Source organism: Saimiri boliviensis, chromosome 7 (genome assembly GCF_048565385.1).
Source record: "Saimiri boliviensis isolate mSaiBol1 chromosome 7, mSaiBol1.pri, whole genome shotgun sequence".
In the NCBI taxonomy this organism is placed as follows: domain Eukaryota; kingdom Metazoa; phylum Chordata; class Mammalia; order Primates; family Cebidae; genus Saimiri; species Saimiri boliviensis.
Genome location: NC_133455.1, coordinates 46,729,237 through 46,743,435, shown reverse-complemented (window position 1 = coordinate 46,743,435; position 14,199 = coordinate 46,729,237). Strand labels below are relative to the sequence as shown.

The following is a 14,199-nucleotide window of genomic DNA, read 5'->3' as shown; positions in this document are numbered from 1 at the left end:
CCACATGACATTGTCTGGACAAAATACAAAAAGGTAGGCTGAATAACATTTTTAATGGGCAGTACATTTTATAATTGTTATTGATTAGGACAAAGGCCTCTGGTAATGTTTTCCAGGGTCATATCCTGTTACATATACATGACATGGATAAAAAGGAAACAAATATTTATTGTATGCCTAGTTTATGTTATCTCAATTCCAGCTCTGCAAGGAGCTACAAAGTAAAATTGCCACCTTTAAAAACTATGAGGTAAAATTATTCCTATTCACAGATGTAGAAACTGAGTTTCAAGAAGGCTAAGTAACTTTCCTCACATCTGAAGACTGGTAATACAGAATTAGGTTTCTAACTCAAGTCTGCATGAAATTTCTGTTTTGTCCTCCGTTAAGAAGCACATTACATTTGTTTGAACATAATGCTGGGGAGGTATAAGACATGGAATGAAAGAAGCAAGATCTGGAAAGTGTTGGAGGATGAGTCAAAAGAAACAGGATATAATTATCCTAAATTTAATATTAAATCTTAAAAGAAAACCCTAGAAATCAGTTGAACTTGTACAGAATGGTAAATCATTTTATCATTAGATCACATAATAAATATTATGAAGTTTAAGTGTGACCTCTGTTACTCAATAATACAGTACCATTAACGTATCCATGGATGTGTTGTCAAGGCAAAGGAAGAGTATTACACAGTCTTCGTCAATTGTTAGATGGCTTTGGGTGTAGTGTTTTCAGTGTTAATCCTGGCTATCATGTTCTTTGCCATAAACTTGTTGACAAATTGGCAAATATTGACATGAAGTGTGCTATTTGAGCATCTAAAAATGTAGGTGTTTTCCCTAGCACATCATATAGTTTGCAAATGTTTGTTTCATTTACATGCCATTATTATACAGAATGGTTTTTCTATGATAGCATTATAAAAATTCCCAGAAAATATTGGTCCATTAAGAAATTGAATGTTCACAACTCGTAGTGTAGGTATATGAAAGAAATAGATCTAAATAATACAGTGGTTTCCAAATTATATTTTTGTACCTGGAAAATATCTACTTTACAAATGGCACAAGGTCATATTTTCAATGGGACTGAAAAAGTGCTTGCATTAACATATTTTATGTATGCTTTTAAATCTACACTTGTGATTGCTACTAAAATGTGTATTTTCCATAAATGTGTATTTTCTAAATTTCATTGTGCCTTTTACAAGACACTTTTCTTTGATGTTCATAAATGTTGAAAAGACTCCCTTAAGGAGAATTTTAAGTGTAAGTAAGGTTTTTAGTCAGCTTAAATTATACAAATCTGAGGCATTGTTTAAGATATATACTATATATAGTTTGAAACCTGTTTGAAACCTGTCAGCATTTTATTTGTGTGGCAATTAAATAACTCAACTATTCATGTCTCATGCCAGTCCTTTTCAATGGTTATTTTTAACAAATATATATATATATATATTTTTGCGCTTACAGCAAAAATATTTAAAAATAGAAAATAGATTGAGTGTAGTTAAGCCTAATAACTGTACTTTTGTTTCTATGCCTCTGGGACAAGATTACTAGAACCTTATTCAAAGTTTCTAAATATAGGAAATAGAACATTTGGCCATGTAAAAAAATTGTTTGGATTTTCTTTTGAAAGAGAATATTTTTCCCCGTTGACCCCTAATGAAGAAGCTTTATTTGTCAAGGCCTTTTCCTTAGAAAATTGACCCAATGTCCACCTGTAAAGAAAGCATAGAGGCATCCGTGGATGATTGATCAACTTATGCAAACAGGTTAGTAAGGAGAAGATATTAAGATAAAATGTGAAACCACCTCTGTGGGTCACATTTGCTTTCATGATTTCTTAGCAAACATCCAACTTCACTGCTATGCTCAGCAATCTTTCTTGAAACATTTTAAAGACATTGATAGACACCAATAGCTGATCTTTAGAAAGCCACTCCCAGAAGAATATGTAAAAGTTATAATTCATTTCATGGAGTATGCCTAGCTCTTGATATTAGATGTCTTTGGCATACAATTGTGTACCTTTTATCATTGACAGTGAAGAAAATACCATTTGTAACAGCTGAGATATACACACAATATCATCAACTAGCCAGTTAATAAAAGATGAGAAAAATAAAGAAAATAGAACATTTTTAGGTATCTGGCAAGTATCCTCTAAATCACGATAAAAATAATAGTTCAGTGACAGTGTTCACATTTGCCTATGACTTTAAGATTTAGATGCCCCACAACATATTTGCATTTTATGAAAGATTCATTTTCCCCCTAACACTTTAGTAACCGGATACAAAGAAAATACACAACAGCTGTTGTATAAATGAAAGAAAATGTTTCCCAATTTTTATCTGAGTTTCTTATTTATTTTCAGAGAATGAATAAAATAAAAATAGCCTAATGTTGTTTGGACCAGAGCATACCAGTAAATCTTAAGGATTGTGTTTCAGGATGGAAAGGAAGAACAGGAAGATTTCCTCATTCTATCTTACTGTCAAGAGTCTAGCCTTTTCTCTCTCTCTCTCTCTCTCTCTCCCTCTCACACACACACACACACAGACACACACAGACACACACAGTCATCTATATCAACACATACTTGAGTTTCTTAAACATATATGAAGCACCCTCCATTTCCCTTTGTAATAAGTTCCCTTAGTTTTTGCTGTTCATTAAAAAACTAAAAGGATGAGAGAAGCTCAGGACATTCTGAAAACCAATGTCTTTAGGACACACTATGGTGTCCTGAATTACTTTAATGGACACATTGTAAAGACACACTCTCCAATCCCTATTAGGAAAAGTTTAGTCAAGTGTGCTTACTATTTTGGGGCATATACCAAAAAAGCAACATTTAGAACATTATTTAGGATATATTATTTATGCAAGAATTGTACCGGCTATTTCCAGATGGCATAACTTATTCTCTGAGACTCATGTAGCAAATAGAACACAGAAAACATAAATCATGTCAGGAGAAATCATATGAAGAAGAGCATTGTCTGGTTATCAGAATACCAGATCTCTCATTCTGGCCTTGGTAGGAAACAGCTCTTTAATTCTAGAAAAGTCAACTGATTTCTATGGTTCTTACTTTTTTCCTTTATAATATACCCATTTAAATTCCAAAAAAGTATATGATAAATCACAATACTTTCAATCACATGAATTTTAATACAAAATGTATAAAATCAATTTCAAAAAAAATTTTCTGCATATACTGAAAATGTCTGTACGAATGAGCTAACTACTCTAGAACTTACCTAATTTATTCTATTAAATGTGGTTATTCAATGTAACCTGAAAATATTGAGCTTAATTATTCTTTTTTTTTTTTTTTTTTTTTTGCAAAAGGGAAACTAGTAAAAGACTGCTTCCCCCAGAAAATTTATTAACAATAGGTGCTCAATTAAATATTTTTAAACAATGAACAATGTCCCCTTTCATATAAATAATCAGGGGAGAGATATTTTTAAGTATTTTTTTTTCTTTTTCCATAGCCTCACCTACACAAAAAAATCTGTTGTAAAGACACCACTTCTATGAGGAGGTATTCATTGTAGATATACAGAAGTCAATGGAAACTTAAGTTGATACAAAAAATAATCCCAACTGCATATTCCCACAGATGCTTAATAAAAGCTATCTGATAATATAATGAATTATCAATTCTTGAGAAAGTATATACAGTTGGTGACAATTTTTCAAAAATCATCATCCAACAAATTTTTTCATTTAATGTCTTTCATATTACCCTTTTGACAATCAGTTGAAAGTTTAAAATGAAGAACATTAAAAAATATAAATAAAACTAGCATTAGCTATAGACTGATATTCAAGTTCAGAAGTTAAATACAAGTGTGTATTAAAAGTAAAATTATGTCAACAATGTATAAATGAAAACTACCAATGTAATTAACGTTTCTTTTAACATATCCCATCCATTGCTTTCCCTCCAAAAGACAAAGGTAGCAAAAGAGGAAACAGGAAGATCTGCTTCAGAAACTGAATCTACTGATTTAATTGGCTAAGAAGTCCAAATGCTGATACTCCTAATAATTAGCCATTCCTTTTGTGTTTTGGTGACATATATCCTCATACAATGTATATCAAACGGAATTTTTTGATTCACACCTGACATTTCAAAGTTTCCATTTTTGAATTCTCCTAGTCTTAAGTAGGTAGAACACTGTCTCCTTTGTTTGCTAGGCAAAATATTTTCCCCAACATCTAGGGCTCCGTGATGCAAAATATCATTTTGCCGATCTTCTGTTCCAGTATTTACTTTAATTTTTTTTATTATAATTGGATTTTCAAATACAATCACAAAGACATCTCCTGTGGAAGGTGGTTTTCCCCAAAAGTACTCGTCAACACTACTATAAGCCTTGCTTGCTTCATAATTTTCAAACACATTCATATTGGTGTACAGACTTGCAGGGGGGTTATCAGGAATGTCAAATGACTCCTCTTCAAAATCATCATCCTTCAGCTTATTCTCCGTCCCTTTGTATGATGAATAATAGCCCATGTGCTGAAAGAGAGAGGGTTTAAAACGTATCACATTTTTCTGAGCCAACAGGCCCCGGAAATGAGTCAATAGCCAATCACAAGGCATTTCTTGATAAAACATTAATAAAAAATGTGCCAAACGTGGGAGGTCATGAGAATGATAGAGTTTACCAATGTAGCCAAGCTTAGAGAATTCAAGAGTTACCCAGTAAGTTCCTTCTAGGGATGCAATGACTTTCTTGATGGCAGTTAAGAAGTTTTTTGAACATCGAACATCGTCTTCAAGCATTACATAATAGTCTGAAGTATTGGCACAAAAATTTAGCAGAAATGCATAATCTACATTTTGCTTGGAACGAAATTTGACTCTATCTTCTGGATCATTGTAATTTCTTTTAAGGCCATCCAGGATTGGGTAATATTCCTCTGGAGCATGTATAACCATTAATCTTCCTGCAATAATATGGTGTGCAAATTTCTGTGTAATATCCTGGACCATGGCATCACGCCAGGAAGAATTAAAGTCTGCTAGGTGAACCACCACTGAAATTTCCTTCAGCTCTTCATAGCTGGATTGCTCAAAAATTGACTTAATTGTCTCAAGTAAATAATTTCCTTTTTTTCGCTTTACTGAAGAAAGTCCAATTGTAAGATAACCTGCAAAAAAGAATTCAGAAAGAATACAAATGTGAAGCAGAAAAAGAAAAAGAGAAATATTTATTTTTTAGACTTGCTACTATTATATATTAAGTAAATCTAGTAAATGACTATGCACAGAACATTTTATGATTAAATAAGCTAAATATATAAAAGCTATGCTTAGTACGTAATTTATATTTTATATGAAAAATAAATAGCATCTTAAGCACAATAATATATAAGCCCTATTGCTGTGAACATTTATTCATGAAATTCTAAAAAAAAAGGTTTAAAGTGTTCTGTAGTTTAATAATCTCATATACACCCATTAGAGAAGGTAGACAGGTATTTAGATAACATACAAATTACTTTTTAAAAATAAATAAATTGTTTTTCTGTTTTGCAAAAAGAGAAGAGCATTCACAGTTAAGACCAAGAAAGTAGCTTTAAATGATAAAGAAAAATAAGGGTAAGCAATTATTTCAATCATCTTTAAATTTTTTATAGAACACATCACATATTTTCAGATTTTTTTTTTTTTTTTTGCTGTAATTATATTGTACTAGAATTCTCAATGGGACTTCAAAATTTTATCTTGCAATGTACCTAGTATACTAATTAGAAAGCAAACAATATTATAAGACACATCCAGCTAACTCATGTTACATTGTTCCAAGACATAAGCATCACTTCTTAAAAAAAGGTTTGAAACACATTTTATACTAAGTTTGCCTGGATAAATTTTTATTCAGACATTTAAAATCTAAAATTAGCAATCAGAATATGTTTAGAGAATAAAATAAAACACTGAGAAAAGACAGTTTGCCTCTGATAAGTGTTAGATGTCATTCTATTAAAATATTTTCACTTTTTAAAGCTTATTTTCATATGAATCAGAATTGAATAACATTTCTAAACCACTATTTGGAAAATGGGGAAATCTTTATATGCAACAAGATTGTTTTAATATAGACACCTACATAATGTGGTTTGTACGATACTGAAAAAAGCCCCATTCAAAAAAATTTTTTTGTTTGTCAGAGAGGTTGTGATTTACACATTTTGTTTAAATACCTTGGCTTACAACTCTGACTTCTGTTATCTGGTACCATTAAACTTTAAGCCACCAAACTTCATTAATAATAATAGCCAATGCCTATAAAATGCTGCCTACATAAGAGGCAGGAGTTGGGGCATTTTATCTGTAATATGAGTCTTAAATGGTCATAATGGTCTTTTAGGATAGGTTTGCTATTACCATCAGTCTGCTTTACAGACAAGGACACTAAGTCACAGTGAGATAAGGTGACTCGTGCAAGGCGGTACACATAGTAAGTGATGTTGCATCAGGATTCAAACTGTCCCACTCTTTTATCCTCTGTGTTACATTGCCTCTAGTAGAAAGCAGTTGACATATGCCAATAAATATTAATAAATTTAGAATGGGAAAGGAGGACCAGTAATGTTCAAGCAAAGGTGGTATAACGGAGAGGAAAAATGAATGGAAGTCTTTTTTTTTTTTAATGGTATTTGCTTTAGCTTTATTATTATTATTATTATTGTACTTTAGGTTCTGGGGCACATGTGCAGATCATGCAGGACTGTTGCCTAGGTACATACATGGCAATGTGGTTTGCTGTCTCCATCACCCCCGTCACCTACATCTGGCATTTTTCCCCATGTTTCCCTCCCTGACCTCCCCAACCTCTGCTGTCCCTCCCTTGGTCCACCCCAACAGACCCCAATGTGTGATGCTCCCCTCCCTGTGTCCATGTGTTCTCATTGTTCAACACCTGCCTATGAGTGAGAACATGTGGGGTTCGATTTTCTGTTCTTATGCCGGTTTGCTGAGACTGATGTTTTCTAGATTCATCCATGTCCCTACAAGGACACAAACTCATCATTTTTTATGGTTGTATAGTATTCCATGGTGTATATGTGCCACATTTTCCTTGTCCAGTCTATCATCAGTGGGCATTTGGGTTGGTTACAGGTCTTTGCTATTGTAAACAGTGCCACTATGAGCATACATGTGCATGTGTCTTTATAACAGAATGATTTATAATCCTTTGGAAATATACTCAGTAATGGGATTGCTGGGTCAAATGGAATTTCTATTTCTAGGTCCTTGAGGAATTGCCACACTGTCTTCGACAATGGTTGAACTAATTTACACTCCCACCAACAGTGTAAAAGTGTTCCTATTTCTTCACATCCTCTCCAGCATCTGTTGTCTCCAGATTTTTTAATGATCGCCATTCTAACTGGCGTGAGGTGGTATCTCAATGCGGTTTTCATTTGCGTTCCTCTAATAATCAGTGACGATAAGTGAATGGCAGTCTTAGGCAAGTAGAAAGAAGCCTAAGAATAGTAGACATTTGAAATGGTAGAATGAAAAGAAATGAGATCTTAAGAAATCTAAATTAATTCAACAATTTCCTCGACCTAGTGATAACAAATACACTCACACAAATAAGTCTTAAAAGAGAAGTCAATTTTTGTGGTCCCCACATAATTTATTAAGATGATAGCACTGTATCTCATTATAAGGTTTATTTTTTGTTTGTTTTTGTTTTTAGTAGAGTCTTGCTCTGTCACTCATACTGTAATGCAGTGGCAAGACCTTGGCTCACTGCAGCCTCCACCTCCCAGGTTCAAGCGATTCTGGTGCCTAGGCCTCCTCAGCCTCCTGAGTAGCTGGAATTACAGGTGTGCACCCACCACAACTGTCTAATCTTTGTATTTTTAGTAGACAAGGTGTTTCACCATGTTGGCCAGGCTGGTCGTGAACTCTGGGCCTTGAGGCCAGGAGTGATGCACTGCCTTGGCCTCCTAAAGTGCTGGGATTACAGGCATGAACCATCAAACCCAGTCCAAGATTTGTATTTTACACAGTGAAATATTTAAAAATCAGGCTGCATACTACTATTAATAGCATTATAATTAAAGTTTGTAATGCTTATACCTTCTTAGTGGTACACTAATTAGATAATGCTACTTTTTATAAGCTATGATACCTAGAAATATAGTATATTACTTCTTGGCTCCAAATATATATATATATATAACTGACTGTAGTGTGTTAAATAGTTTCCTCTAAAAATTCATGTCTACCTGGAACCTCAGAATGTAATTTTATTAGTAAATTGGATCTTTGCAGATATAATTTGTTAAGAATCTTGACATGCAATAATGCTGGATTTATTATTGGACCCTAAATCCAATAACTTGTGTCCTTATAAAAAGAGGAAAAGTCACAGAAAGGCAAAGGGAAGAAGGCCATTGATGATGGATGCAGGGATTGGAGTGACGCTCCAAAGCCAAAGGATACCAGAAGCGAAGGTACCAGAAGCTGGATGAAGCGAGGATTCTCCCTTAGAACTTTCTGAGGGAGTGGGGCCCTGCCAGCACCTTAATTTCAACCTCTGGCCTCCAGAACCATGAGAGAATAAATTGCTGTTTTTTAAAGCCACTCACTTTGTGGTGATTCGTTATGGCAGACCTAGGGAACTAAAACACTGAGTTTCATTAATTCAAAAGTTGTGCCATGTCATAAAACCAAACTGTTAGAGGTTGGGAATTGTAGCAATACGAACATAGGAATTTTTTAAATTAACTTTTTTTTTTTTTTTTTTTTTTTGAGACGGAGTTTCGCTCTTGTTACCCAGGCTGGAGTGCAATGGCGCGATCTCGGCTCGCCGCAACCTCCGCCTCCCGGGTTCAGGCAATTCTCCCGCCTCAGCCTCCTGAGTAGCTGGGACTACAGGCACGTGTCACCATGCCCAGCTAATTTTTGTATTTTTAGTAGAGATGGGGTTTCACCATGTTGACCAAGATGGTCTCGATCTGTTTACTTCGTGATCCACCCGCCTCGGCCTCCCAAAGTGCTGGGATTACAGGCTTGAGCCACCGCACATGGCCTTAAAATTAACTTTTAAATTTTAAAGTAATTTTTTAAAATAGTTGCTCTATACCATCCTACAACAAAATCTCACATTAAGATTAGGCATTTTATTTAATTTTTTTGTTATTAACAGTATTAGGTCAGTAAGTTCAGTAGTTGTAATTTTTGAAGAAACATTAAAGTTTTTCCCAAATAATTTATTATATTAGTAAAGCCCCTAAACCTGTTTTTACTATACATATAAAACCAATTGTCATTATTTTAATGCAAAATATTTTATGTATTCTTTATTTAAATGTTTAAGGATACTTACGCTTTCTTTGTAAAGGTGTGGCAGCTAAGTAGCGATAGGTAACATTTATGGCTCCTGAGAAATTTGATAAATCCTTGAAAGTATGAACATAGCGTTCTGAATTCAGTTGATGTGTGGATGTTTCCCTTATAAGTTGTTTGTCTCCTTCCTAAATGTCAAGAAAGAGGCAAAGAAAATATATAAATAATGGATGGTCATGGATTAAATAAAGTTTATTTTTTACACAGTAAATGTACAACTACAATATATAGTATGGAGGGTCATGTAAATCTCAATTACTGACATCATAAGCTGTAGCTCATGATCACTCGCCTCATTTTTTACCCGGAGGTTCTGCTCCAGTTGCTGGCTGGCCTATTTTACTATGTATACCACAGTTACATTTGTTTTTCCACAGGAAACATTAATAATGGCATTCTCTTAGAAGAAGAGTTTCTACATGAAAACGCTCACTGCCTTTATGCTAGTTTTCAAATGTTTTTCAATCATTTAGGGATCTCAAAATTGATAGTAATCCATAATTTAATCTGGGGCTAGTTACCACAGCATTACATTGCCGTTTTTACTCTTCCTCAAGCACTCTCAAATAGAATATTACATAGGTGTCTTCACGATGGTGAAGCTTTAGGAATGATTAAGAAGATGCAGTAGACGACACAATCACTGGATTTTGGATACTTTATTAGATAAGTCTCTCATGTGGCTACCATGTAGCTGTTGAGAAGGGCCAGTTCTGGGTGATATGGCAGTAATTATTTTCATATGTCCTAAAGTAACTTCAACTAGGATACATTTGTACCAAATCAAGGTAATGTGTAGAAATCTTGGACTAAAATTCCTCATAAGTGTGTGTGTGTGTGTGTGTGTGTGTGTGTGTGTGTGTGTGTGATTCTATTGGATGTAATGTCTGATCCTTTTATATTTTAGAACTCTTATATATTTGGTTTCAGCCTTTGTATGTCATTACATCTTGAGGAAGGTTTACATTCAAGAAAACATTCATATTCAGGTTAAATATCCTTTAGTCATTAGTTGCCCTTCTTTGATATAAGCTAAATGGTAAATTTTGATTATCTAATCATCATTTGATCAAACCTTTATTGTTCATATACTATTAGAAAAATGACTATTTGTTTGGCTTGAATGTGATTTACTAGAATTTGTAGAATATGTTTGAGAGAAACATAATTAGAAAGAAATGTTTCTCTCTTTTTCTTATTTTTCTATTTTGCAAAATGTGCATTCTACTATGTGGTGTTATGTGGATTTATTTACTTATTTATTTTTAAATTTTATTTATGTATTTATTTATTTTGAGATGGAGTCTGGCTCTGTCACCCAGGCTGGAGCACAGTGGTACTATCTGAACTCACTGCAACCCCCATCTCCTGGGTTCAAGCCATTCTCCTGCTTCAGCCTTCTGAGTAGCTGGGATTACAGACCACACCTGGCTAATTTTTGTATTTTTTAGTAGAGATGAAGTTTCACCATGTTGGCAAGGCTGGTATTAAATTCCTGACCTTAAGTGATACGCCCACCTTGGCCTCCCAAAGAGCTGGGATTATAGATGTGAGCCACCGTGCCCAGCCCTATGTGGATTTATTTTACTCAGTATAGAATATCAAGCTAGCCATGCACTAGCCATTAAGACGGCAGAGAAAGTAAATGGATTAAATAAATTCGGTCCTGATACTATTTTGCTGTGGTCATTAAAATGTTAATTAAAGTCTTGTTCTAAAAAATTAGAGAAAGCTCAAAATATAAGTTTTACCTCAACTGAAACATTCAATACTTCACATCAATCTCAAATACCAGTGAAAAAGATGACTATCTCAAACTTTCAAATCTATGACCAGACTTGAATATTCTTAGAATAAAAACTGAAAATAGGGACTTTAACTGGAGGCTTGGTCCTTTCTAAATCAAGATTCATTCTGATTTTCTTTTCTGTATATCTGATTATGTTTATAAATCTAAATTTGGTATTTAATAGTGTATTTCTCTATTTTATACTGCATTGATAATTTGGACCAAGACATACTTTAGTCCTTTATAAGGTTCACAATGTAGTTGCCATGTGTAGAAGCCACAAACTTTCAAAGTACTTGAGATTAAACCTTAGATGCTAAATTACTTGGAAATATATTAATTTACTATCTATTAAATTCTGACAATTTTAAGTCTTTATACAAAATTATTTTCATTGGTGTCTGTCTGCAAACCCATCAAACATCATTAAAGTCTAAAATAAACAAATTTAGAACTGTTAAAAAGTAATCAGTGACTCAGTTTAGTATCAATTATTTTAATACTAATATAGTGGTATACATAATTAATAATGCCTGGAAGAAACTTCTAAAAAAGTGCAGTAGTCACAACACTAAATTCATTTTACCATTCTGTTCTTATGTGATGTTACATTTTAAAGTAAGTGCTGGATATTTAATATCTGTTTAAAAATTCTATCCTGAACACATAAAATCTAGAAGTTTTGTGTTATAAGATGGAGTACATTCATTCTGATTTAAGGACATAACAGAATATAACAAGAAATTGAACTTATATAAAATCACTTTATTAAATTCTCAAGAAAAAGCTTTTTTAGACTTTTCAGCATAAATAATTAATGCAACTTTCACCTGAGTCAGCCTTGTTGGCTGCTTTCCAGAGGCATCTACCTGAACAGCCAGGCTCTCCCTAGATACCTTCTTTCTGTAGCTACCATGCTGTAGTATATTTATCAGTAATAAGACAAGCTTTATGACAATCATTTTCTAGATGGGAATGCAATTCAATGAACTAGCTGCAGACTAAATATATACCCTTGTGGCTACTTTGAAGATGCTCACAGCCAAGAGGCTAAGTTGATTGGGCATGCAATGTCTCTTCTACTTAGTTTGCCTTGTAATGATATTTGTCTCTTACACTAAGTGTAGATTCCTTTTTCACTTAAAGGCACATATATCTTGAATACATAAGTAGATATACTAAACTGCCAAAATGCCTAGGATTTCAGGCCACAAATGGATTTTCTAACAAAAAGAACAGAATAGAATGTGTTAACTAACTCCAGAGACCTTACTACTTCTAACTATTCACCTGCTATGTCCAAATTAGAAGTATTATTTTCCAGTTTTTAAAAAAGGAAGACAAAAATGAAAGATCTACTAATGTCGGCCCGGGCGCGGTGGCTCAAGCCTGTAATCCCAGCACTTTGGGAGGCCGAGGTGGGTGGATCTCAAGGTCGAGAGATCGAGACCAACCTGGTCAACATGGCGAAACCCCGTCTCTACTAAAAATACAAAAAATTAGCTGGGCATGGTGGCATGCTCCTGTAATCCCAGCTACTCAGGAGGCTGAGGCAGGAGAATTGCCTGAACCCAGGAGGTGGAGGTTGCGGTGAGCCGAGATCGCGCCATTGCACTCCAGCCTGGGTAACAAGAGCGAAACTCTGTCTCAAAAAAAAAAAAAAAAAAAAAAAAAGAAAAAAAAAGATCTACTAATGTCTATGCTTAGCAAATTGCATGCATTGTGATAATCTGGAAGAAAGAAGAAGAATGATATCAGATAATTTTATGAAAAATGAAATAAACAGGTGAAACGATCAAAAGTGAAAACTGTTGAAAAGAAACTGCATTATGTTCTTGGAGAGGGCCAGTTTTCCATCGATACTATTCATTTTTAGAAAAATAATTGTAATGCAATTTAACATTAATCATTGAAAAAGTTTTTAATTTACAGTCGAAGTAAAATTCAGTTAAAATGCAATTTGGTTAAAAAACATCAGGTAGTAAATTGTTAAATAAAAATACTATCATCAAATTTGCCACAAGGGATGGATGTTGGAATTTAACAATCACTTTAACTCATTTTTTTCCAACTTTTATAAGTATGTTAAAATAATTTTTGAAAGCTATGAAGCAATCTGTTTTCTGCACCTGGACTGATTTGCAAATCTGAGTAGATATATGCCTAGTATAATCATAGCAATTTCATTGAGAAAGTACCTTTAGTAGAAGAGCTACTTCCTTAAATTGTATTATTTACATTTGGTGGCTAAGACCAATGTTTAGATAGTGCTGTAAAAAAATGGCAAAACAGAAAAATAGTATTTTATTTTCTTATTGACATTTACTCTACTACTTCTTACTCATTTTATACTGAATTTCAACAGGTTCTATTTCAAAAGACATAAGGGCATTTGGTGCATATAATGGTCCTTTGGGTTTCTTGAAAGTAAAAGATTAAAATTGTACTCAAAACATTCTTATAAATTCAACAAGTAGCAAGTCTCCAACCAGAAACATGTGTTTGATTTATGAAGTTTTATTTACTTCTACCAGTAGACACAGAACCAGTAAATAAATTTTTATTATAAAATTGAATCATTAATCAAGAGAATCTCTAGTTAACTTATGATCTTTCATTATATTAAGAGAAAAATAGCAAAACACATGGTCCTTGCTCTGTTGTCCTTTTTATATCTCATACAGCTAATAGGTTTAAAAAATATTCAAAAATGCATAACATTGGTATGTTTCTCCTGTTTGCTACATTTGCTTAAATCATGGCTACTCAAATCCTACTGTTAACCTATGGTGATTTCAGCCATTGTAGATAGACTGTGGAAAGAAGAATGAAGGGTCCACAACATTAGAACCACTATTTGAAGACAAAAAGCCTAGGCAGAGTCAAAATCCAGGATTCTGGCACAATTTCACCACCAAAGAACAGAGCTAAAGGATGCAAGATGTTTTACAGAGGACTTCCTAGGAATATCTGTACCAACTAAAATGGTATGGTTGGTTCATAGGATA

The 14,199-nt window shown here is 33.7% G+C and overlaps 1 protein-coding gene across 10 annotated transcripts in view; it reads right to left on the bottom strand.

Moving 5' to 3' along the window:
* Nucleotides 1–3,333: 3,333 nt before the first annotated feature.
* MGAT4C (MGAT4 family member C) overlaps nucleotides 3,334–14,199 on the bottom strand; it is an 852,077-nt gene continuing 841,211 nt past the window's right edge. For all 10 annotated transcript variants that reach the window (XM_074402455.1, XM_074402457.1, XM_074402456.1 and 7 more), the window contains 2 exons: nucleotides 9,383–9,530; nucleotides 3,334–5,183 (listed from right to left, as the gene is read on the bottom strand). In XM_074402455.1, the coding sequence (XP_074258556.1) occupies nucleotides 4,042–5,183; nucleotides 9,383–9,530 (1,290 nt within the window). In that variant the 3' untranslated portion in view covers nucleotides 3,334–4,041. The remainder of the gene's footprint in view (nucleotides 5,184–9,382; nucleotides 9,531–14,199) is intronic.